This window comes from Amblyraja radiata, chromosome 17, assembly GCF_010909765.2.
Source record: "Amblyraja radiata isolate CabotCenter1 chromosome 17, sAmbRad1.1.pri, whole genome shotgun sequence".
Lineage (NCBI taxonomy): Eukaryota > Metazoa > Chordata > Chondrichthyes > Rajiformes > Rajidae > Amblyraja > Amblyraja radiata.
This window is the reverse complement of record NC_045972.1, coordinates 27023027-27050064: the sequence shown is the minus strand read 5'-3', so window position 1 is coordinate 27050064 and position 27038 is coordinate 27023027. Positions and strand designations below refer to the sequence as shown.

Sequence of the window (27038 nt, the reverse complement as noted above, 5' to 3'; positions counted from 1 at the left end):
AGGAGAGGGAAGGGGATCGCCACCGCGCTTACCGTAACTGGCCTCCATCCTGGCGTTGGAGTTTCTCAGCCGGCTGTCCTTCCGGAAGCTTCCCACGATGATGGTCATGCAGGAGAGGAAGAGGACCAGGCCGATGACGATGCCCGCCACCACCAGGGGCGATACTAGCAGGCTGGCATCGCTGCTGCTCTCGTTGTACTGCGGGTATCCCGCGCTCCCTCCACTCTGGTTGGTCAGCAGCTCTGCGCGGACACACAAGTCTTGCCATGAGCTTCGCCAGGGTGGGAGACTTCACAGTCAGTCTCTCAGCATCGGCCAACAGTCGCCCCCCCCCTCCCCTCCCCTCCCCCCCCTCATCTCCTATTGCGGTCTCTGCCACTTAGTGAAGCCCTGACAGTGACTGAGGGGAAACAAATGAATACACCGCTGTGCCACGCAACACCCTGCTGAGTCCCCCTGCAGCAACTCCTGTGGATCGGTGCTCAATAGATGGTTGGTTAGAGTTTGCTTTATAATTGTCATGTGCACTGAGTTGCCGTGAATAGCTTTGTTTTGCATGCTATCCAATCAGATTAATATAATCTATATTACTAAAACTCTGTTCTTGACCGGTTTTGGCTTTCTGTGCTGCGGTTTACGAGAGTACGCCGCCACCTACGGCCGTCATTTTTGGCCACCTGGCTCAGAGCCCCCCTCCGCCGCATGTGTGCCGAGGATTTTTCCCGTCGATGAAAATTGGCAGAGATATTAATGTTTTTACAACATTCCCCATTCTCTCTGCTGCCCCTGCTGGAGGGACGGGGAGGGACTATAAAACCAGGAAGTGGTGTGCCTCAATCAGTCTCTGCAAGTCGTGTGCCTCAATCAGTTTCTGCAAGTGGTGTGCCTCAATCAGAGCTTTGAATGACACTGACAAATGTCTACAGCACTGTGAGTACCCTTAATTTGGTTTGAAAATGAAAATATGGTTAGAGGTAAAAAAGCACTGCCTGCAAATGGTTGTTTGGGTTTGGGTTGAAGTAAATAAGCACTCTCTCTCCCCCACCCTCCCTCTCCTCTCCCCCCTCCCTCTCCTCTCCCCCCCTCCCTCTCCTCTCCCCCCTCCCCCCCTCCATCTCCTCTTCCCCCCCCATCTCCTCTTCCCCCCCCATCTCCTCTTCCCCCCCATCTCCTCTTCCCCCCCCATCTCCTCTTCCCCCCCCTCCATCTCCTCTCCCCTCCCCCTCCTCTCCCCCCCTCTACTCTCCCCCCCTCTACTCTCCCCCCTCCTCTCCTTCTCCTCCTCCTCTCCCTCCCCCTCTCCCCCCCTCTCCTCCTCCCCCCCTCTCCTCCTCCCCCCCCCCCTCCTCCCCCTCTCCCCCCTCTCCTACTCCCCTCCCCCCTCCTCCCCTCCTCCCCCCTCTCCTCCCATCCCCCCTCTTCCTCTCCCCCCGCTCCCCTCCTCCCCTCGCCCTCTCTCACTCCTCTCCCCCTCTCTCTCCCTCTTTTCTCCTCTCATCCTCCCCTCCTCCCCTCCCCCAACTTTCCCTCCCCTCGCCCCCTCCCCTCCACACACCCCACCCCCCCTCCCTGCTCCCCACCTCTCCCCTCCCCCGCCCTCATCTCAGCCCCTCTCATCACCCCTCTCTCCGCCCCGACTCTCTCTCACCCTCCTCTCTCGCCCCCCTCTCCTCTCCCCCCTCTCCTCGTCCCCTCCCCTCTCATCTCCCTCCCCTCCCTCTTCCCTCCCCCCTCTCCTCTCCCCCCCTCGCTCTCCCCCCCCTCCTCGTCCCCCCCCCTCCGGTCTCCCTCCTCTCTCTCTGTCCCCCCTCTCCTCTCCCCCCTCTCCTCTCTCCCCCCCCTCTCGCTTCCTCCCTCTCCCCCCCCTCTCCTCTCCCCCCCCTCTCCTCTCCCCCCCTCTTCCTCTCACCCCCTCTCTCCCCCCCTCTCTCATCTCCCCCCCCTCTCCTCTCCTCCCCCCCCCCCTCTCTCCTCCCCCCCCCTCTCTCTCTCTCTCCCCCCTCCTCCCCCGGGGGGGGGGTAGTTAGTGTGTGTGACGCTGCATGCCGCCTCCCCCCCCCCCCACAACCGCACGTTGGGGGAACAGACCCAACGGGTCTGCACTTGGTCTAGCACTATATAAAATTACAATCACGTCAAACTCTAGTTTGACAACAGGTAGAGCAAAGGGGAAGATACAGAGTGCAGAATACAGTTCTCACCAATGTAGCGCATCAGTTCCACAGACCACAAGTTCAATGTCCACAATTGGGTAGAGGTGAATCGGACAGTATCCTAGCTCATGGAAGGTCCGTTCAGATGCCTGGTAAAGCTCTCTACACCATTGAAGAGGAATGGACTAGTCAGCCTGATTACGCTCCCTCAGTACTACATGGAAGTTCAGGGTTAGGTTGCGGCTTATTAGTGTCGTGTGTACTGAGGTACAGTGAAAAGCTTTGTTTTGCATGCTAAGGAGAGAGAGGGAGTCAGAGAGAGAGGGAGAGATAGACGGAGACAGAGAGTGACAGAGAGAGAGAGAGACGGAGAGAGAGACAGAGAGAGATAGAGAGAGGGACAGGGAGTGACATAGAGAGAGAGAGACAGGGAGAGATGGAGAGAGAGAGAGAGACAGATAGAGTGACAGAGAGAGAGAGACACAGAGAGATAGAGAGAGAGAGACAGGGACTGGCAGAGAGCAAGAGAGAGACAGAGGGTCAGGCAGAGGGTGGGGCAGGGATGGTACCTCTGTCCTCAGTAGCTCTGCTGCTGCCTAGACCTCTGGCTGATGTGGTTAAAAGGTTTGTTTTTCAGTGTTAAGATCCACCAGTTAGATTAGCAGGAACAGCAAAGGAATCGAATGGCTGCTTGCGTTTTACTTCTTGAGTGCATTGCCACATCATAGGCCACTGGGGAGGAACCTCTTGCCAATACTGGGAGCTGTGAACAGTCCACCCACTTGAGCAGGGATGATCGCAGCGATGGTGTTGGCCTGTCTGAGCCGCTCGGCCCATTGCACTCAGTGCTATCAGGCAGCGGACCCTTTATCAACACCACACAGTGTCACAATCACTGCCACTTAATGTACCGGACAGCCCCACATTCAGGCAGGGTACGACAGGATAGACACTGAGTGCTCCAGTAATTCAGGGGGTCAGGCAGGGGGGGGGGGGGGGGGGGGGGGGCGACAGGGGGGGGGGGAACTGCAGACGAGAAAAGGCCGGGCCAAATCAGGACCAGCTACAGATAACCTCAGATGCAATGACTCAATGACACTTGATCACTGAACCATTACTTTCTGCCTGAAGAAGGGTCCCAGCCAGAAATGCCACCCATCCTTTAGAAATGCTGCCTGAACCGCTGAGTTGCTCCAGCACTTTGTGAATATCTTTGGAATAAACCAGCATCTGCCATTCTTTATTTTTACAGTGGAGGACAGAGCTTAGTTACACAGGAATTCTGTACAGAATTAATATTCAGGCTGTGAGAATCACCCTGTGACCGTGCATTGTCTCTCTCTCTCTCTCCCTCAGGCAGATGGTGTGGAGATCTTGAACAGGCTCTACCCATGCTCTCCAGAACATGGTTGTGGTTTTTATTTGTTTAAAAAGGAACTGCAGATGCTGGAAAATCAAAGGTACACAAAAATGAAACCCTTCTTCAGACTGTTTTAAAACAGTCTGAAGAAGGGTTCAGACTGTTTTAAAACAGTCTGAAGAAGGGTTTCGGCCCGAAACGTTGCCTATTTCCTTTGCTCCATAGATGCTGCTGCACCCGCTGAGTTACTCCAGCATTTTTGTGTACCAGTGGTTTATATTTGCCCATCAAACCACTCGCCCCCTCCTCACCCGTATCCACCTATCACTTGCAAGGGTTATCCTGCTCCTCCTCTCTTCCAGGCCTCTCAATCCCCCTCCCCCATCAGTATGAAGTCTCGACCTGAAGACTCGACCTATAAAGTCACCTTTCCATGTTCTCCAGAGATGATGCCAGACCCGCTGGGTTACTCCAGCACTTTGTGTTGTCGGTGTGTGTGTTCATGTGTGTGTCTGTGCATGTGTCTCTGAGTGTGTCTGTGTGGGTGTCTGCCTATGTGTCTTGTATGTGTCTGGGTCTGTGTGTGTGTAGGTCTGTCGGTCTATACAGGTTTGTCTGTGTGTCTGGGTCTGTGTGTGTGTGTGTGTGTCTGCCTGCATGTGTCTGTCTGTGAGTGTGCCTGCCTGTGTATGTGTGTGTCTACATATCTGTGTGCATGTGTGTGTGTGTGTAGGTCTGTCGGTCTGTGCAGGTCTGGCTGTGTGTCTGGGTCTGTGTGTGTGTGTGTGTGTGTCTGTCTGTGAGTGTGCACGCCTGTGTGTGTGTGTGTCTACATATCTGTGTGCATGTGTGTGTGTGTGTGTGTATGTGGGGGCAGCAGTACAGGGTGTCCATTGGCACTGCCCCTGGGCTAAGCGCCCAGCATGTCGAGCCCATGCTCCACGGTGCCCATCGCATGGCTGCAGAGACCCCCACACTCCTCTCCCCCCCTCGGCACGGTGCAGACGCCACCGGTCCCCTATCCACCGAGCGGCCCCAACACAGCGTCACGTCTCCAAGTGTCAGCTGTTTTGATTCACTCAGAAACATAAATTGAACGCAAGGCAGCAGCGGGTAGAGCCGCTGCCTCACAGCTCCACAGACCCGGGTTCGATCCCATCCTCGGGTGCTGTCTGTCTGGATTTGCACGTTCTCCCTGTGACCACGTTGGTTTCCTCCGGGTCCTCCAGTTTCCTCCCACATCCCAAAGACATGCGGGTTTGTAGGTTAATTGCCCCTGGTGTGTGTGGAACGGATGAGAAAGAGGGGGTAACATGGAACTAGTGTGAATGGGTGATGGATGGTCAGAAGACGGGCACAAAATGCTGGAGTAACTCAGCGGGTCAGGCAGCATTTCTGGACAAAAGGAATAGGTGATATTTCAGGTCGAGACCTTTCTTTAGACTGGTTGGTCAGCGCAGACTCAGTGGGCCGAAGGGCCTGTTTCCGTGCTGTATTTCTACGCGAAACATCCTCAACCACATCACTGAGGCCCTGAACCCTGCTGCAGTGGGAGAGGCGGGAGACGGGGCAAGCCAAGAGTTAACGCTGCACAGGAGAGATTCCTAGCAGAACCGGATATGGATGACATCATCGTGGTGCAAAGAACATAAGTGCTTGTGTCGGTAAAAACAACCACCCTGATGTGCCATTAGCAGGACTTGGAGACGGCTCAGAGACATTGCCGTCTGCCAGGGAGACAGTGACAATTACAGATGCATTTGTACCCAGCCGAGATGTCTGAGATCTGTGGGCTGGCTGCGTGCTCAGTTTGGAGAGAGGCAGCACTCTGACCGGGGGAAGCCCGTTTGGGGGATTCTCTCTGGCCGACACTCCTTACCATGAGATTCAAGAGCAACTCAGTGGGTCAAGCTGCACGGCCCTGATTTGTTCGTCCTACCTCCAGTCCCCCACCCCCCCCACCTTCTCCTTTCAGTCTGAAGAAGGTGCCGTTGGTTTAGCCCAAGAGTAGGGGAATCGAGAACCAGTGGACATAGGTTTAAGGTGAGGGGGGAAAGATTTAATGGGAACCCGAGGGGTAACTTTTTAACACAAAGAGTGGTGGGTGTATGGAAGGAGCTGCCAGTGAAGGTAGCTGAAGCAGGTCCTATCGCAATATTCAAGAAACATTTAGCAGGTACATGGATAGGGCAGGTTTAGAGGGCTATGGGCCAAACGCAGGCAGGTGAGACTAGCGTACATTGGAAATGTTGGTTGGTGTTGGCAAGTTGGGCCGAAAGGCCTGTTTCCACACTGTGTAACTCTATGATTCTGACCCGAAACATCACCTAGTCTTTTTCACCAGAGATGCTGCCTGACCTGCTGAGTTACTCTAACACTTTGTGTCTATCCCTGGTGAACATGGATAGGTGACGTCTCGGGTTGGGAGCCTTCTTCAGACTGATACAACAGCATGCAACTATTGTTGCCCTGGGCTGCATAATGGTGCAACGATAGAGTTGCTGCCCTACAGCGCCAGGGACCCGGGTTCGATCCTGACCATGGGTGCTGTCTGCACAGAGTTTGTACTTTCTCCCTGTGACCGTGTGGGTTTTCCCCTGGTTCCCTCACACATTCCAAAGACATGCGGGGCTGTAGGTTAATTGGTCCTCTGTAAATTGTCCCTAGTGTGTAGGATAGAACTAGTGCACAGCTGGTCAGCACGGACTCAGTGGGCCGAAGGGCTTGTGTCTGAATCGCTGTATCTCTTAACTGAACTAAACTGCTGAGGTGTAGTGAATAGCTTTTAAAAAAGAGGTTACATAATACTCTACATAATACTTGATTTTGACGATTGTATTGATGTTCACTATATATTTATTTATGTGTTGTTGAATTAATAGGAACACCGGATACAGTGGATGAGATTGGGGCTGGTACAAGTAACCCTACCTCTAGTTTCAGTCTGAGGAAGGGTCCCGACCCGAAACCTATTCTTTTTCTCTCGAGATGCCACCTGACCCGCTGAGTTACTCCAGTATTTTGTGTCTATCAATAGGCCTGTTAAGCTGCAGAAAGTAAGAATTTCATTGTCCCCTTTCCGGCACAATATGAAATGAAACACTCTTGCCCATTTTGTAATGTGTAGAATTCACAAAACATCCTCTCGTTGGTACAAGGTCCTTGTTCTAACTCGCTGAGCTTGATAACTGTGGAGAGAGACTTTCTCAAATTAAGTCTGCTCTTTCCGGTTCAATTAACCCAAGCAAGTCATTTTGCTTTGTTGCTCAGTTACCGAAGATTGCAACCGATGTACACAGATGCATCTGGCAACCTCCAATGGGCTGGACTCTAATCTCCTGCTGAGATTGCTGGCCAGCTTCCTTGAATGATCAATAATTCAGTCCCATCCCACGCTGAGGACAACGATCTCATCTTATTCTTTGCTCATCCTTTTAACTCCTCCATGTAAGATTCAATAGCGCATCAACACTGAGGGAGCGGGGACTTGCCAGGGGGCACTGACTTTCAGATGACCTTTCAAGGGTGTCGTTGGAAAGGGTGCGGAAGAGATCCACCAGGATGTTAGACACAAAATGCTGGAGCAACTCAGGTCAGGTAGCATCTCTGGAAAAAAGGAATAGGAGACATTTCGTGTCGAGACCCGTCTTCAGACTGGGGAGGCGGCACCGATGGCCAACGTGCCCACAATGGTCCATTGTTGGCTGTGGAGGAGGTGATAACGAAGGGATACAAACAGTGAAACTAACAGGGCAACTAGGGTGGTGGAGGAATGGAGAGAGATAAATCATCGGTCATCCCACTCGGTTGGAAGCTATCTGAGCGAAATATGAGACGCTGTTTTTGTGTCATGCCAGGATGTTACCTGGGCTTGCGGGCTTCAGGGTGAGGTTGGATAGACTAGGTGTTTTGTAGGAGGCTGAGGGGTGACCTTATCGAGGTTTAAAAGATCATGAGGAGCGTGGATAAAGTGAACGCTCACTGTCTTTTTCCCCCAAGCTAGAGGATTCTAAAACTAGAGGGCACAGGCTAAAGGGGAGAGGGGGGGAGATTTTAAAGGGACATCAGGGACAACTTTTTTCACTCAGAATGCAGGCGGTATCAGGAGTGAGGCTGCATCTATAGAGAGAAGGAATTGGCAACGTTTCGGGTGGAGACTCGAAACGTCAAGAAGGGTCTTGACCCGAAACGTCGCCAATTCCTTCTCTCCATAGATGCTGCCTCACCCGCTGAGTTACTCCAGCATTTTGTATCTACCATCAGCCCATCTTGTCTATGCTGACCAAGATGCCCTGCCTATGCTTGTCCCATGTGCCATATCTAGTCCATATCTCCCTTGTACCTTTCCTATCCCAGTACCTGTCCAAATGTCTGTTAAATGCTGTCTAAGTGTCTGCCTCAACTGCCTCCACGGGCAGCTCATTCTAAACACCCACCACCCTCCAAGTGCTAATGTTGTGCCTCAGGTTTCTCCAGCACTCTGTTCGTTTACAGAACATTTGGTCACCTGGCTGAATATCTCCTTAAATAGGTCACTGCCAGACCTTGTCTGATAACACTCCCGAGAGATGCCCTGGGATGTTTCAGCCTGATAACGGTGCTGTGTAGAAACACGCTGTTATTCCAAAGATCCGATAGCTTGGAGGGAAGGAGAAGATGGAGGGGGAGAAGGGGTCTTGGGATTAGGACCCTGGTTTTTATTCCCATCACAGGGGCTGAGCTGGGCTGAGCTGGGCTGAGCTGGGCTGAGCTGGGCTGAGCTGGGCTGAGCTGGGCTGGGCTGAGCTGGGCTGAGCTGGGCTGAGCTATGCAGCCATAGCACTTGATTGCAATTGTGTCTGCATGCATCAAGAAATTGAGTTACGGCAGATTTAGCTCAACGGCAGCAAAAGCAAACAATGCACATCTGTACTGAGGTATGATTGTTTATGTTTATGTTTTGAAACACAGAATGGAAACAGGCCCTTCAGCCCGTTGACCAGCGATCACCTGTACACTAGTTCTATCCATTTTGCAATTTACGAATGCAATCTATGCAATTTACAGAAGCAAATTAACATATAAACCCGCTCGTCACCCACAAGGGCAGCACAGTGATGCAGGGGTAGAGTTGTTGGCTCACAGCTCCCGGGTTCAATCCTGACTATGGGTGCCATCTGTACGTGCTCCCTGTGAGGTTTTCTCCGGTGCTCCGGTTTCCTCCCACACTCCAAAGATGTACAGATTTGTAGGTTAATTAGTTTAGTTAAAATTGTAAATTGTCACTAGTGCATAGGATAATGCTAATGTATGGGGATCGCTGGTCGGTGCGGATTCGGTGGGTCGAAGAATACGTTTCCACGCTGTATCTCTAAAGTCTAATGTCTTTGGGATGTGGGAGGAAACCGGAGCACCCAGAGAAAACCCACACGGTCACAGGGAGAACGTGCTTAGAAACACCAGTCGTCCGGAACAGTTCATGGAGATTTGTGTCCAGCTAAACGACGGTCAGGAAACAAGGCTTAAGTCTTCCGAATAGGAATTGAACACACAGCCTTATGATTAGGAAGTGAGGTCATGAGTGTATAAGGGAGAGACAGAAAGAGAGACAGAAAGAGGCAGAGAGACAGAGAGAGACACACACACAGAAAAATGCACAGAGATACACAGACACACACAGATAGAGAGATATATACAGCCACACACACACAAATAGAGAGAGAGGTACATACAAAGATATATATATAGAGAGAGACACACACACAGAAAAATGACCGCGTGGGTTTTCTCTGGGTGCTCCGGTTTTCTCCCATGCAGAAAAATGCACACAGAGATACACACAGACACACACAGATAGATTGAGAGAGAGAGAGACAGACACACATACAATAGAGAGACAGAACACACACATACAGGACATTGACAGAGACAGACAGAGACAGAGAGAGAGCAAAACACGGGGGGAGAGAGACAGACAGACAGACAGAGGCAGAGACAGAGATGAAAAATTATACTGAAGTAGCAGAGAGTGATTCAATTAACTGTATTGTCCTTCAGACGTCTGACTGAGTGAAAGGTTTCGAATGCTAGCAGGCACAAACGGCTGAGATACAGGGGAATGGAAGAAATTTCCTTCTGGCAGAAGACCTGAAGGTCTGACCCGCTGGGCAGACCCTGACCCTTCATTATCAATAAGCAGTCACTGCCGTAAAATCAATGTGACCTTTACACACACCGCACTAAAATTGACAGGCCATCACTACTGCTGGGAAGTAAGATTGCATATAAAGCCCAAGCAATCAGTGAAGTCAGACAAGCATGACAAATTTACATTCCAAAATAACAAACCAATATCGATAAAGTCCCATGAATTTGTTGATCAGACTCGGGACACTGTTGACCTGTATTGTACATCTGGGTTAACCCTTGCACGGAGGCAGCTAAAGCACAACCACATTGGTGGGAAAATAAGGCAGAGGAGTCAGTGGGTCGGGCAGCATCTCTGGAGAGCATTGATTGGGAATCTGAGCTGATTGATATTGGTGGGTTTGGAGATATCTGTAAATCCATTCTGGGGAAGGAATGTATATTTCTTTCCCAAACCTGCTGGGTTTTTAAATAATAAACATTGCTCACTATTAACCAGACTGTTTAGTTTGGTTTAGTTTATTGTCATGTGAACCGAGGAACAGTTAAACACTTTTTTGTTGCTTGCTATCTAAAGCGCTGGAGTAACTCAGCGGGTCAGGCAGCACCTCTGGAGAACGTGGATAGATGACTTTTCAGGAGGGGACCCTTCATCAGATGGAATCATCAGTCACCAATCCATATTCTCCAGAGATGCTGCCTGACCTGGTAAATTACCCCAACACTTTATATTTTTTTATGAACCATCACCTGCAGTTCCTTGTATCCATCCTCCTTTATAAAATTTCTGTTTTGCTTAAATAATTTAAAATTACTGGCAGCACTGGGGATAACCGACTCAAGCCTCTGAATCAAGAGGCCTTGTGTATTAAAAGGGTTCAAAAGACCAAGTGCTGGTAAATGGGCTTAGTATGGACGGTGTGTTGCGGTCGGCATGGACATGGTGGGCTGAAGGGCCAGCTTCAGTACTGTGTGACTGATTAGCACAGTGATTTACCCAAAATACTCATGTACTCTAAAGCAGGACTTGCCTTTCTTGGGAAGGGTACAGAGTACAAATGTTGGGACATCATGATGCAGCTGTATGTTGGTGAGACCACACTTGGAGTACTGTGCACAGTTCTGGTCGCCCAGGTACAGGAAGGATGTAATTGTTGGAAAGAGTGCAGAAGAGATTCTCCAGCATGTTACCTGGGCTTGAGTTACAGGGAGAGGTTGGATCAGCTGGGACTTTCATCTTTGGTGTGCAGGAGGCTGAGGAGTGAGTGACCTTATTGAGGCATCCAAGATCATGAGGGGCATGAATAAAGTGAACGCTCGCAGTCTTTTATCCAGGGTTGAGGACTCTAAACCTAAAGGACATAGGCTGTAGACAAGAGCGGAGAGATTTAAAATGGGCTTCAGGGGTGACCTTTTTATTTAGAAGGTAGCTCATACCTGGAATGAGCTACCAGAGGAAGTTATAGAAGCACATGCACATATGACTTTAAAAGGGCAGATCTATGGATATGAAGGGTTCAGAGAGATACGGGCCAAATGCAGACAAATGGGACTAGCCCAAGATGTCAACTTGGTTAGCATAGACAAGGTGGGCTGAAGGGCCTGTTTAATTCCCAGGATGGCAGGACTGACATACGAGGAAAGAATGGGTTGACTGGGCTTGTATTCACTGAAATTTAGAAGGATGAGAGGGTATCTTATTGAAACATGTAAAATTCTTAAGGGATTGGACAGCTTAAATGCAGGAAAAATGGTCCTGATGTTGGGGGAGTCCAGAACCAGGGGTCACAGTTTAAGACTAAGGGGTAGGCCAATTAGGACTGAGATGCTTAAAAACCTTTTCACTCAGAGAGTTGTGGATCTGTTGAATTCTCTGCCACAGAAGGCAGTGGAGGCCAATTCAATGGATGTTTTCAAGAGAGAGTTAGATTTAGCTCTGAGGACTAAAGGAATTAAGGGATATGGGGAAAAAGCAGGAACGATGTACAGATTTGGGATGATCAGCCATGAATATATTGAATGGCGGTGCTGGCTCGAAGGGCTGAAAGGCCTACTCCTGCACCTATTTTCTATGTTTTTGTGCTGTATAGATCGATGACCAACCACTGTCCACCCTTTCATGAGAAGGTTAAAGATGTCCCTGTGTTCCGAACCTAGTAAAATTGGAGCAGACATGTCTAAAAACACAATTCTTCCTTATGTACCACAACATTCCAGACCATTTAGCCAACTTCCATCCGCATGGTTTATCCCAGGAAAAGGCCCGTTCAGCCATAGAGTCTATGCTGCACACACACGGTGCCAAATTAATCTCCCCTTGGACAGCATGGACAAGATGGGCCGAAGGGACTGTTTCCATGCTGTACAGCTCGATGACCTCCTTCCATACAAGCCTCTCTCCTCAGCTACAACTTCCAATTCCCTACGAATGAGATTCTTATATTCATGGTGGTGGCGAAGGGGAAAGAGAAGGCAAAGGGCATTAGATGACCCTTGGGTATTTTATTCTTCACTCTTATTCTCTCCACACAGTCTTTCAGACAAGGCTGAGATGTTTGCGGCAGCTTGTCTTTGTAAGTTCATGATTTTGAACAATGAGTGTACTTCAATGGTTCATTGATTTCAGGGAATGACATTCTCCATTTCTTCCTCTTGAAAAGGGTCGAGGAGCACTTATTGTGCTGCTCAGGAACAGGGCCAGGAACTCTCTGTTCCTCCCCACCATCCTATTGTTTGTAGTTAAGGTAAAAAAACACAAAGTGCTGGAGTAACTCAGCGGGTCATGCAGCATCTCTGGTGAACATGGAGAGGTGACGTCTCAGGTCAGGACCCTTCTAAACTGATTGATGTTGGTGGGTTTGATGACATCGATAAATCCAATATGGGGAAGGAATGCATATTTCTCTCCCAAACCTGCTGGGTTTTTAAATAGCAAATCACGCTCACTATTAACCAGACTGTTTAGTTTAGTTTAGTTTATTGTCAGGTGTACAGAGGAACAGTGAATCTCTGGACAACACAGATAGGTGACGTCTCGGGTTGGGACCCTTCTTCAGGCCTCAAATGTTACTTATCCATGTTTTCCAGAGATGCTGCATGACTCCCACTGAGTTAGCCCCTCACTAGCAAGGCAATTGATAGGTGGATACAGGTGTGGGTGAGGGGGGATTGGCAGATGGGTGGAGTCAGTGACAAAGGCTAGAGATGAAAATAAGACAAATGGGTGTCCGATAAGGAGAGAAGAGGTGTGAACTGTCAAACCAGAGGAAAGGATATAGATTATAGATGCCTCATTGGGTGCCATATGATAAATGAGCAACATAATGAGCTTCATAAAAGTAATTGGACTGGGGTCAACCAAAGCACCCGGAGAAAACCCACGCAGTCACAGGGAGAACATACAAAGTCCTATAATCAGGATCGAAACAGGGTCTTCGGCAGTAGGAGGGAACAACTCTACCACTGTGCCACTGTGCTGCCCCTACATTGATGTTCATAACAGATTTAACAGCAAACAAGCAACTTTTGCTCACTTTTTGTGGATGGCAGATGTAACTTTCATTCCCCAATGCCCACCCTTCCCTTTAGTTGTCTATTCCCATTGCGCACAACACACATGCACTCAGATACACACTCAGACACACAAGCACGATCGGACACACACGCCCACACATACTCAGACACAGACACAAAGCAGGAGTGTTTCAATGCAGATGGCTTTCTGACAATGACAGAAGGCGACAAAGTTGGAATGATAACAGCGAGAGAGAAGCAGGAACAGTGAGATTAACAGGACAGCCACGTTCCCCCTTGCTAGGGAAGGGCTCTGCGATCTCTCACCTTGCAGAACGTAATTAAAAGCACCGTTAACAGAGAGTGCCACTAATTGGAAAGAAAATTGAAGAGTGTGGGGAGAAGCACCTGGCATCTGTACCAGCCACCTGCGACACCACTAATTGCTCCAAAGTGACAAAGGCTCGTCTTACAGGAAACTTTGAACATCACTGCAGAAACCCATTGTGCTATTTGCCAGTGTATTGGATTGGTGCCGTTCACCAGGGCCCTTGATTACCTGAAGCCACTTAATTAAATCTCTCAAAGTCACCAGACATCACCTCAGCTTTATTTCACACCAGCCCACCATCCTATTTCCCTGGATGACAGATTGTGCATTCCAGACAACAGACTGTCGCTCACAACTCTATGGAACACAGCCAGAGTATAGTGAATGCATGGACAGGTATAAGAACATTGAACATTGGGCGGCACAGTAGAGTGGTAGAGACCCGGACCTAATCCTGACTACGGGTGCTGACTGTATGGAGGTGATACGTTCTCCCTGTGACTACGTGGGTTTTCTCCGGGTGCTCCGGTTCCCTCCCACATTCCACAGACGTAAAGGTTTGTAGATTAATTGGCTTTGGTAAAATTGTAAATTGTCCCTGGTGTGTAGGATAGGACTAGTGTGAAGGTGATTGCAGATCAGCGCAGATTCGTTGGGCCAAAGGGCCTATTTCCATCTTGTATCTCTAAAATAAACTAAACAAGAGTAGAAAGCGTGGTAATGAAGGGGTAAGGTGTGCTTGCATTCAATGGTTGGAGCATTGAGTATAAGAGTCGGGAAGCCAGGGGAAAGTTGTAATTGGAATCCCAAGATTGAAAGGGGATCTGAGGGGTAACATTTTCCACACAGAAGGTGGTGGGCATAAGGACTGAGCTGCCAGAGGAACTGGTAGAGACAGGTACTAGTACAACACTTGGACAGGCACATGCATAGGAAGGTTTGGTGGGATATGGGCCAGAAGTGGACAAGTAGGGCAAACTCTGTGAGGCAACCTGGGATGAGGGAGGCAGTAAATGGTGGCCTTTCTTGCACTACACTCAGAACATGAACACAAAATAAACAATAAAGGGAATTACAAATCGACTGAGACTGGATAAATAGGATCGATATCCTTCCCCGAAGCATGTAGGATTTTACGACAAGGTGATAATTTTATGACATGGTTACTCAGACTAGAAATAAGGCACATGCTGGTTTACCAAGGAAAGATGCAAAATGCTGGGGTAACTCACCGCTTCAGGCAGCATCTCTGGAGAACAGGGACAAATGATGTTTTAGGTCGGGATCCTACTTCAGTCTGAAGAAGTCTTGACCCAAAACATCCATGTTCCCCAGGGATGCTGCCTGGACCCGCTGAGTTACTCCAGCATTGTGTGTTTTTCCTTGGTTACTTTTAAATTCCAGACTTGAATTTGTAGTTTGATGTTATCCCACTTTCACATCCACTCCCTACACACTAGGGGACAATTTAGACGGGACAATTAACCTACAAAACCACACGTCTTTGGAATGTGGGACAAAACTGGAGAACCTGGTGGACCCACATGGTCACAGATAGAATGTGCAAAAACTCTGCACAGGCAACATAGAAATATAGAACCATGGAAAATAGGTGCAGGAGTAGGCCATTCGGCACTTTGAGCCAGCACCGCCATTCAATATGATCAGTGCATCTGCTATGCATCTGCCCACTCACCCAACATATCCAAGTCACCCTGCAGACTCATAGTATCCTCATTGCAGCTCACACTGCCACCCAGCTTTGTGTCGTCCTCAAACTTGGAGATGTTACATTTAATTATCTCATCAAAATTGTTAATATATATTGTGAATAACTGGGGTCCCAACACCAAGCCTTATAGAAACATAGAAAATAGGTGCAGGAGGAGGCCATTCAGCCCTTCGAGCCAGCACCGCCATTCATTGTGATCATGGCTGATTGTCCCCAATCAATAACCCGTGTCTGCCTTCTCCCCATATCCCTTGACTCCACTAGCCCCTAGAGCTCTATCTAACTCTCTCTTAAATCCATCCAGTGACTTGGCCTCCACTGCCCCCTGTGGCAGGGGATTCCATAAATTCACAACTCTCTGGGTGAAAATTTTTTTCTCACCTCAGTCTTAAATGACCTCCCCTTTATTCTAAGACTGTGGCCCCTGGTTCCGGACTCGCCCAACATTGGGAACATTTTTCCTGCATCTAGCTTGTCCAGTCCTTTTATAATTTTAGATCCCCCAATATATGGCACCCCACTAGTCACTGCCTGCCATTCTGAAAAGGACCCGTTAATTCCTACTCTTTGCATCCTGTCTGCCAGCCAGTTCTCTATCCATGTCAATACCCTACTTTGCACACTAATCCCAAGGTGTGGGACTTTGTCAAAGGCTTTTTGAAAGTCTAGATACACCACATCCACTGGCTCTACCTTATCCATTCTACTAGTTACATCCTCAAAAAATTCCATAAGATTAGTCAAGCATAATTTCCCCTTTATAAATCCGATCCAAATGCGTTGCTATTACATCTTTAATAATCGACTCAAGCAACTTCCCCACTACCAATTTAAGGCTAAGTGGTCTATAATTACCCATTTTCTCTCTCCTCCCTTCCTTAAAAGGTGGCATTACATTGGCTACCCTTACATTGGCTACAATGCCCGAGGTCAGGATCGAACCTGGGTTCTGGCGCTGTGAACTAGTGGCAATACACTGTGCCACTGACTGACCCTTGACAAAAAGCAACATCAGATCAATGGTCCCTCCACAGACATTAGTCCGGGAACTTAACAGCTCTGCTCCCATTTGTCCAAGGTCTCAGCCATTTTGACAAAGGCAAGGGTTTTAACGCAATATCTGCATATACAGTGCACCAGTGTAAACTGGCAAGGAGGTGGGAAAGGTAGAACTCGTCCTTATTTTGAGGTTTTTCCAAGTTTCTCTGGAGCCTTGGAGGTTTAGGGGCAACCTGATAAAATTATGTGAGACATAGAAAGGGTAGACAGTCAGGGCCTTTCTCCCCAGGGTGGAAATGTCAAAGACTAGAGGGCATAACTGTAAGGTGAGAGGGGAAAAGTTTCAAGGAGAAGAGTGGGGCAAGTTTTTTTACACAGGGAGTGGGTGAGTGCCTGGACTGTGCTGCCAGGAGTGGTAGTGGAGGCAGACATCACAGTGATGTTTAAGAGGCATTTAGTTGGGCAGGGAATGGAGGGGTCTGGGTCAGATGGGATTGATCCAATTTCCCCTCTCGTTCAGCATGGACACTGTGGGCCGAAGGGCCAGTTCTCCAGCTGTACTCTTCTATGTTAAAGCTCTGGAAAACAGAAGACTTCTTGAAACATGGAAAGAACTGGGGGTCTAGAGGAAGGAGCAGATTATTTCTCAGAGAAGGGATAAATAGACTGAAATTTGATTGAACGCTGTATAAGCTGCTTACAGTTGTGATTAGTTAGAAAGCCGATAGCACATTAAACGTAAATAAACGTTGAAAGACTCCCATATAAAATGGTCCTATCCCACTTGCAGCTGCATTTCAACTGAGCTTTTTAAAAAAAATATTCCAGGAGATTTATTATCCTGCTGGATGAAATTCCCACAGGAGTGGGTTAATTAAATGCGCAGGGCTGTACCTATTCCACAAGAAAGGAGTAAAGAATCTAAAATTAATTCCCTTCATTAATATCTGTGCACTAAGGTAGAGTGGAACACTATGAGCACAATGGGATGGATTCACCCTGACAGATGACAACATTCATTGCCACAGACGGTGGTGGAGGCCAAGTCAAAGGATATTTTTAAGCGCAGATTGACAGATTTTTGATTAGTATGGGTGTCAGAGGTTATGGGGAGCAGGCAGGAGAATGGGGTTGAGAGGGAAAGATAGATCAGCCCTGATTGAATGGTGGTGTAGACTTGATGGGCCGAATGGCCTCATTCTGCCCCTATAACTCATGAACACAAATGACCTTCCAAGCAACCCTATAAACGTCAAGAGCTTGCCTTTGATTCAGGCCATTCCAGCAATCTAGATCCCCCTCACTGCACCTCTAAGCCAGTTGTTCCTATTCATGGGCACCATGTTATAGGAAAGATGTAGTCAAGCTGGAAAGTGTAGACAAGATTTATAAGGATATTGCCAAGACTCGAGGGCCCAAGCGATAGGGAGGGGTTGAGCAGACTGGGACTTTATTCCTTGGAGTGCAGGAGGATGAGGGGTGATCTTATAGAGGTGTACTAAATCATGAGAGGAACAGATCGGGTAGAGGCACAAGAGTCTTTTGCCCAGAGTTGGGGAAATCTAGAACCAGAAGACATAGGTTTAAGGTATGGGGCGAAATAATTAATAGGAACCTGACAGGTATCTTTTGTTATACAAAGGGTGGTGGTAGTATGGAACCAGCTGCCAGAGGAGGTGGAAGAGGCAGTTCCTATCACAATGTTTAAGAAATATTTAGAAAAGTACATGGATAGGATAGGTTTAGAGGGATATGGGCCAAGCGCAGGCAGGTGGGACTAGTGTAGATGGGGCAGGTTGGTCGGCGTGGGCAGATTGGGTTCAAGAACCAGTTTCCACGCTGTATGACTATGAAAAACAAACTGCTGGAGGAACTCAGCAGGCCAGGCAGCATCTGTGGAGGGATAACATTTCAGGTTGGGACTCTTCTTCAGAACAAGAACACCCTCACGGTCACAGGGAGAATGTACACACTCCTCACAGACGGCACCTGAGGTCAGGATTGAACTGGGGTCTTTGGTGCTGGAGGGCAGCAACTCTACCACTGTGCCATTGTGCCCCCCCCCCCCCCCGGGTAACGTTTGCCAAACTACACATAGCATAACTTATCCTCCCCCTACCCCGCACCCCCTATCCTGTTTCAGATCCTGTAGAGGTTAATAAGACGGTGATGCGACACTCACCATCACTCGATCTGACGCTCGTGCCCACCAGCTCTGACCCCGACGCTGTGTGGATCCCAGCGGCCAGCATTGAGGCGGGGTCCGTACACGACGAGACACTGGGCATGGGGCAAAGGGCAGGCACCGGAGCCCGCTCACCGCAGGGTGAGGGGCCACATGACGTCTCTGCAGTGGGCACAGAGGAGAACCACGCTGCGCCAGGCCAGGGGCAGGATGTCGGCACAGAAACCTTTGCCGTTCGAAGCAACCCAGAGGCGAGAGCGGTTGACGGGATGGTCTGGTGCTTTTATGCCGGCGCGCTGGCAGTGTTGAAGTTACAAAGGCAGGACCTACTTGAGCATATTAACTTGATGGAGGTGTACTCTCGGGCACAGTTCTTCCGGTAGTGACAACGCAGCCAGTTGAGAAGACAGAGACCATTGCCACACTGGAGTTCATCCTTCTTGCAGGGCAGTATGTTCTTTTCATCTGAGTGAAGCAGACAAGATGGACATCAGTTTCATAGCAAGGCTATAAGACCATAAGACATCGGAGCATGAACTGGTCATAGAGTCATACAGCATGAAAAACGGCCCTTTGGCCCAACTTGCCCACCCAGAACAAATGTCCCATCTACACGAGTCCTGCCTGCCTGCACTTGGCCCATATCCCTCCATCCTATCCTTTTACCTGTCCAAATGTTTCTCAAATGTTAGGACCTGCCTCAACTACCTCCTCTGGCAATATGGAAGATAGACACAAATTGCTGGAGTGACACAGTGGGTCAGGCAGCATCTCTGGAGAAAAAGGACCTGTGCCATTTTTGGTCAGGATCCTTCTCTCCTGTCTACCTCCTCTGGCAGCTCATTCCATTCACCCACCACCCGTTGTGTTAAAAAGTTACCCCTAAGGTTCATATTAAATCTTTCCCCCATCACCTTAAAATCAATGGTCAACATGTACTTGATGGGCTGAAGAACCTGTTTGCATGTTGTGCCTCTAAAAGTGTACAAAGACCGGGCCATTATAATTTGCATGTGCTCATCAACACACACTAGACATAGATAGAGGTCAGATATACAGCAACTGAAAGAATGTCTGAAGAGTTGAGGCTTGGAATCCCAACATTAATATCCGATCATGAACCACGGTGCATTTTGTAATTGTTTGGGAGTTTTATTCGATATAATGGCTTCAAACATCCATTGATTCCTCTCGATCACTGTGCTTTCTAACACGGGGAGCAGAGACTTGCACGCTTGTTATAAGAAGCCTTGAAGTGGTAAATGCTCCAAGGTTACTGGAGATGTATCATTGATGGGCTGACTCCTTGTTTAAATACTGCCCGTCTCCACAATCTGATCCTGCAGAGTTCCAATGTGTCACCATCCTTGCATGCATCCAGAGCAGCCTGATTTAGGCAGGAGAGTGGAAAGGCAGGATAGGGCAAGGTATCTAGGAGGAGAATAGTAGCTTTGACTCTGAGAGAATCAAGAGTGAGAGCGAGGACAAGACGCATCAATGGGGCTTTCGTTGAAGCAGTCCATGTCTCAAGTCTGAAGAAGCTTCGGCATCCTACTGGAAAACACACCAGGAACATCCATGTAAATCTGACCTGCCCGCACGATGAAGAAGCAATGAATTCATCCCTGACGTCAATGACTATTGATGACTAGTCCCAGGAGAGCAGTGGGTCAAGAGGTTGCAGGTTCACCAGTTCCAATGTCAGATACAACACCAGAGGCAAGTGCACTGAATCATGTTATTAATGTGGTTTTGGATCTGGCCCATTGTGCAAACAAGTCCTGGGAAGTTCCTGTCAATCCAATCTGATGTAGAAAAAAGGAACTGCATGTGCTTTAGTTTTAGGAAACAGGCCCTTCGGCCCACTGAGTCCACACCAACCCCAATTCACTAGTTCTATCCTACACACTGGTGACAATTTACAGAAGCCAATTTCACCTACAAACCCCCATGTCTTTGGAGTGTGGGTGGAAACCGGAGCATCCGGAGAAAACCCACACGGTCACAGGGAGAATGTACAAACTCCGTGCAATCAGCACCCGTAGTTAGGATCAAATACGGGTTTCTGCCACTGTATGGCAGCAACCGTGCCCCAGTTTTGCGCCCCATATCGGACGAGGGATGTTCTGGTGTTGGAGAGACTCCAGAAGAGGTTTACAAGAATGATCCCGGGATCCTGGGTTAACGTATGAGGAGTGTTTTAAGGCTCTGGCCTTGTACTTGCTGGGGTTTAGAAGGATGAGGGGGGCATTTCATAGAGTTGTAGAGTGATAGATTGAGACAGTGTGGAAACAGGCATCTCGGCCCAACTTGCCCACACCGGCCAACGTGTCCCAGCTACACTAGTCCCACCTGCCTGTGCCTGGTCCATATTCCTCCAAACTTGTCCTATCCATGTACCTGTCCAACTGGTTCTTAAATGATGGGAAAGTCCCAGCCTCAACTATCTCCTCTGGCAGCTTGTTCCATACACCCACCACCCTCTGTTTGAAAAAAGTTATCCCTCGGATTCCTACTAAATCTTTTCCCCTTCACCTTGAACCTATGCATCTACCCGATTTATCCCTCTCATGTTTTTGTACACTTTTGTATCTCATTGAAACTAATGAATGGTGAGAGGCCCAGATAGAGTGGTTGTGGAGAAGATGTTACCACTTGTGGGAGAGTCTAGCCCCAGAGGGTACAGCCTCAGAATGCAGCCTTTAGATAGGACATGAGGAGGGATTTCTTTTGTCAGATGGTGGACAGATTGACAGATTATTGATTAGTAAGGGTTTCAAAGGTTACAGGGAGAAGGCAGGAGAATGGGGTTGGGAAAGATAGATCAGCCATAATTGAGTGGCAGAGTAGACTTGATGGACTGAATGGCCTAATTCTGCTCCTATGACTTGTGAACATGAACCTATTATGAACTCAGCTGGTCAGGCAGCATCTCAGGAGAACATCGAAAGGTGGTGTTTTAAGTCGGGACCCTTCGGACTGATTGTTGGGGGGGGGGGGGTAGGGGAAGCTAGAAGAGAGGAGGGGCAGGACAAAGCGTGGCAGGTAATGGGTCCATGTTATTGTATATTCACTGCAGAGTCTCACTATCTCAACTGCTCCTGGTATAACTACTGTTGCAGTTGCCCAGTCACTGTGTTATTTCATTCCAATTTCTTGCTCTTTTGAGCTTGTGCCAGATTGTGGCTCTCCACTATCTCCAACTAAAGGTTGACATTATCTTCTGAGTTTCAAACCGTTTCTCCAACCTAGCTATCTGTGACCCACGGTGGAATAGCTATGTTTCTATGTTAATGAGTTGTAGAATGGCATGGAGTCTCTAACAAGAGGACATCGTTACAAGATAAGAGAGCAGCCATTTAAAACTAAGACGCTTGGATTTTCTCCTCATGAACGCCAATACCTCGCAGGAATTATCTGCACCGGAGGGTTACGGAGGCTGTATGACTGGAGGTATTTAGTCGAGAACCTTTGGCCCACCTTATCCATGCTGTCCTTCAAATATGTGAAGGAAGAAACTGCAGATGTTGGTTTATGTCGACGATAGACACAGGTGCTGGTGTACTCAGCGGATCAGGCAGCATCTCTGGAGAACATGGATAGGTGATGTTTTGAGTCAGAAACTTTCTTTAGATGCGAAACTACACCTAGTCCTTTTCTCCAGAGGTGCTGCCTGACCCACTGAGTTACTCCAGCATTTTGTGTCTATTTTCTAACTTCAAATACTTGTTCATATTAAAGCCATTTACCACCACTGAGTCTGTCATTACCTATGCCTTGACAAAGTCAAATTCTGGTTGGACATATAAGAATGCAGGAAACAGATTAAAGCAGCAACAAAAGGCACAAAGGGCTGGAGTAACTTGGTGGGTCAGGCAGCATCTAAGCTTAATTTACCTGCATTTGGCCCATAACCTTTCCTGCCCATTAACCCGTCTACCTGTCCAAATGTCATTTGAATGTTGTTATTACACCTGCTTCAACCATCTCCTCTGGCAGCTCATATTTAAATGATGGATATTTAATATAACAATCTGTTTGAGGACACAAAGTGCTGGAGTAACTCAGTGGGTCAGGCAGTACCTCAGCGAACATGAATAGGTGACGTTTTGGGTCAGGACCCTTCTTCGGATTCTGATCTACCAAAACACCACCTATCCACGTTCTCCAGAGATGCTGCCTTACCCGCTGAGTTACTCCAGCACTTAGTGTAAACCAGCACCTGCAGTTCCTTGTTTCTGCAAACTGCTTGAAGAATTCAGTGGGTCAGGCAGCATCTGTGGAGGGTAAATGGGGAGAAGTTGTTTCAGGTTGGAACATACATCACGCCCATCCCAAACCCAGCAACAAGAGAAGGAGCTTGCTGTTGTTCACTAGTTAGACTAGCGGGCCGCGTGGCCAGACGCCATTAGACCGGCGGATCGCAGCCGCCGCTGAACCCAGCCCTGCTCATCCCCGAAGACCTGAGGAGCTACCGGCGACGACGGACACAGGGCCACGTGGCAGAAGCTCTCTGAGGGCCATGCGGGCGGTTGCCAAACCCTGACAGAAAGATAGCCACAGAGCCCATCTGCAGTGGGTCCAAAGCTTGTCCCCCGCTCGCCCCCGAAGACCAAGAACCGGAAGGAGGAGAGAGTCGGTGACACCAGCGGACACTGGACTCCTGCAGCTTGTTCCATGCACACACCATCCTTTGCGTGAAAAAGGTTACCCCTCAGATTCCTATAAAATCTTTCCCCATTCACCATAAACCTAAGCCCTCTGGTATTCGATTCCCCACTCTGGGCAAGAGACTTCCCCACTCTGATTGTCCACCCGATCTATTCCTCTCATGATGTTATACACCTCTCTAAGATCGAAAATCATTCTAACCTAACGTGTGAACATACGGCCAATCTCACTCAGTGTAGGCACCCAGAGGTGAATTTTTCTTCCCCAATAACAATAGTCACGTCAGCGGAGTAACTCACAGAGATTGGAGTAATTGCCTCCTAGACCGACACGAATGGAGCTCCCAAGAATGAGAGGAAGGCAAAAGACACTGGCTAGAAAAATAAGAAAACAAGAATCACAACTTGAGTAAAGAGTAACATCTCTTACAGGAGTAAAGTAGCTTGGATGCTGAAAGTCTCCACAAACAACAGCCTAGAGCTGGAAACATGTAGAGGCAAGGAACTGCAGATGCTGGTTGGTACACACAAGGACAGAAAGTGATAGTGTAACTCAGCAGGTCAGGCAGCAACCCTGCAGAACATGGATGTGACATTTCGGGTCGAAACCCTTCTTCTGAAACATCACCTATCCATGTTTTCCAGTGATGCTGCCTAACCCGCTGAGTTGCTCCAGCACTTTGTGTCCTTAAGAGCAGGAAATACTCAGCAGATCAGACAGCACATTGAGAGGGCTGGGAAATTGTTTGATTTTTAAAAGTCATTTGGACAGATATATGGATAGGAAGGGTTTGGGGAGATATGGGCCAAATGCATGCAAATGGGAATAGTCCAGTCTGACAATTTGGTCAGCATGGAGCGGGTGGGCCGAAGGGCCTGTTTCTATGCTGTATAGCCCCACATACACTAGTCACACCTGCCCATGTTTGGCCCACATCAGCCTAAACCTTCCCTATCGTGTACCTGTCCAAATTAATTGTAAACATTGTTATAGTACCTGCCTCAACTACCACCCCTGGCGGCTCATTCCATGTGTGCCTGCGTCTCCATCTTGTGTCTCATGGTTTGCAACTCCGGTTCCAGACCTCCCAGTTCAGGCACAACCCGGATTACAGCTACTGGCAGTCAATCCATTGCTTCTCATCAGCTGTGGGCTAGAGTCTGAAGAAGGGTTCAGACCATAAATGTCACCTATTCTTTTTCGCCAGAGATTCTGCCTGACCCGCTGAGTTACTCCAGCATTTTGTGTCTATCTTCAGTGCAAACCAGCAACTGCACTTCCTTCCTACACATTCCCCTCAACTCTGCCAGAGTCCACCACTCACCCACGCATCAGGGGTCAGTCTTTGGGATCTGGGAGTAAATCGGAGTACTCGGTGGAAACCAATGGGGTCACAGGGAAAAGGTCCAAACTCCACATAGACAGCACTTGAGGCCAGGATTGAACCTGGGTTTCTGGCGCTGTGAGGCAGAGGCTCTACTCACTGTGTGCTATCTGGACTCTAGCTGCAAGTCTCGTATGAAAAATGGCTCCATTGACACTGAGCACCAACTAATCCAGGTAACACAGTTAATGCTCATCCACAGTGTAATTCTCCCCTCCTCTGCGATGATGTTTTGGATCAGGACCCTTCTTCCTCTGGACAGGTGATGTTTTGGTCCTGAAACGTCACCCACCCATGTTCCCACGAGATGCTGCCTGACCCGCTGAGTTACTCCAGCACTTTGTACCCTTTCGTGTAAGCCAGCATCTGCAGTTCCTTGTTTCTGCCTTTCTCTCAAACAATGCCAGCACTGAAACATCCTCAGAGTGAAACTAAACCACCTGTCCAACAGTCTGATTAAACCCCTGAGATATCCTAATGCCTCTCACTGTCTGACTTTACCTCTTACCTCCTGTGGATTTAGAAACATAGAAAATAGGTGCAGGAGTAGGCCATTCGGCCCTTCGAGCCTGCACCGCCATTCAATATGATCATGGCTGATCATCCAACTCAGTATCCTGTACCTGACTTCTCTCCAGACCCCCTGATCCCTTTAGCCACAAGGGCCACATCGAACTCCCTCTTAAATATAGCCAATGAACTGGCCTCAACTACCTTCTGTGGCAGAGAGTTCCAGAGATTCACCACTCTCTGTGTGAAAAATGTTTTTCTCATCTCAGTCCTAAAGGATTTCCCCTTTATCCTTAAACTGTGACCCCTTGTCCTGCACTTGTTTTTTTTTGGGGGGGGGGGGGGGGAAACTAATTGAAACCATTTTGAGAGACATCATGGACTGACTTGGGCAACTTTGACCACATTTGATTTATTTTTGAATTGATGTTTTAACTCAGAGAGGGAACAGCCTTAGTGCCATCCATCAATGCAGTTAAGTATTCTAGGTATCTATCGCACATAGTTGAACTAGGTCGGGTTGAAATCATCCTTTTTTAAGCTCCCCCCCAAAAAGACGGCCTCGGTGATCGATGGAAACAGACCCTTGAAACTTCACCATGGAATGTAATCCAGCGGACAGTCTGAAGCCCTCTATAACAAAAATAATCCAGCGAAGGGGATTTCAGTAACCGATTGAAGGGCCATTTAATGCCACTAAAAGCCATACAACCGGGACCCGACAGAAAACAATCCGTATTTAACTTGATTTTACACCTCGAAAAAAAACCATTTCAGAAACCGGGATGATAAATGCAAACCTTTACACACACAGCAAATAAATATGTGATTTAAATCATTAACATCGGCGACTATTAGTGGTGTTTTGTTAAGAGATTGGGGGAGCAAGATAATAATATTACACTGGGAATCAATTCCTTGTTAAGGGCGGGGTGAAGTTTGGGGAAGGTGAATTTGAGGCTGAATAATGTGGAAAACGAGGAATATTTTGATGACCTTACCTGAGCATAGGTAAATAACGATAATCTCCATATGCTGGTTCTTAATCCATAAATCTGCACGAACCGAATAACTATTAAGATGAATGCCCCTTCGTCTTTGCCCCTCCCTGTCGGCGGGTGATTCCGATCGGAGAAGGAGGGAGTTGTGTTTTTTTTTTTAACGTAAAAAGGGCCTTTTTATACCTTCCATTCGCGGCTGGATGTGGTTACCATTTGCTTGAAATCTCCCCCTCTCTCTCTCTCTGCCTCTCGCTGCCAAAATATTTATCTGCTGCAATGGACGAGTAACCCGTTAGCTCCAGCGCTCTGCTCGTCCTAGCTGCTCATCCTCTTTCTGTTAAAATACGAGCACTGGATTACTTCCACGAGAGAGCTGCGCCGCTCTCCACAACTAGACACAATGCATCTCATCCAGCTTGGTGTATTGGGAGAGAGAGGGGGACCTCAGGCAAGATTGCGTGTGTGTGTGACCTCGTTTAAAACATCTCCATGTGGTTTTGTTATCTTGGGTTTAGGTTTATTATTGGCACATGTGGGGCGCCACAGTGGCGCAGAGGTAGAGTTGCTGCCTTTACAGCGCCAGAGACCCGGGTTCGATCCTGACTACTGATGCTGCCTGTCTGGAGTTTGTACCTTCTTTCTGTGACCGTGTGGGTTTTCTCTGGGTGCTCCGGTTTCCTCACATGTCTCCAAAAAACTACAGATTTGTAGGTTAATTTGATATCGTTAAAAATTATACATTTTCCGCGCCGGCGATTACTGGTCGGCGCCGACTAGATGGGCCGAAGGGCCTGTTTGCGCAGACTAGATGGGCCGAAGGGCCTGTTTCCGCTCTGTATCTCTCAACTAAACTAAACATGTACTGAGGAGGTACAGTGAAAAGCTTTGTTTTGCATGTTACAGATCAGTCCTGCCATCTGGAAGAAGGTACAGGTCCTGAAAAATGTAACGTCCAGATTCAGGAGCAGCTTCTTTCCTACAACCATCAGGCTATTAAACACGACAATCTCCAAATAGACTCTCACCTATATAAACTTGGGGCCATTATTTTTGACTTTGGCATGACTATTGTC

General features: G+C 48.5%; 1 protein-coding gene across 1 annotated transcript; it reads right to left on the bottom strand.

Moving 5' to 3' along the window:
- Positions 1-26461, bottom strand: bean1 (brain expressed associated with NEDD4 1; the record flags this gene model as incomplete). The annotated part of the gene is made up of 4 exons (XM_033036510.1): positions 25966-26461; positions 23370-23444; positions 18730-18864; positions 1-242 (listed from the first exon to the last, which is right to left on the bottom strand). Coding segments are annotated over exons 1-4 (483 nt in total), but the record flags the coding sequence as incomplete, so codon positions are not given.
- Between the last annotated feature and the right edge of the window lie 577 nt (positions 26462-27038).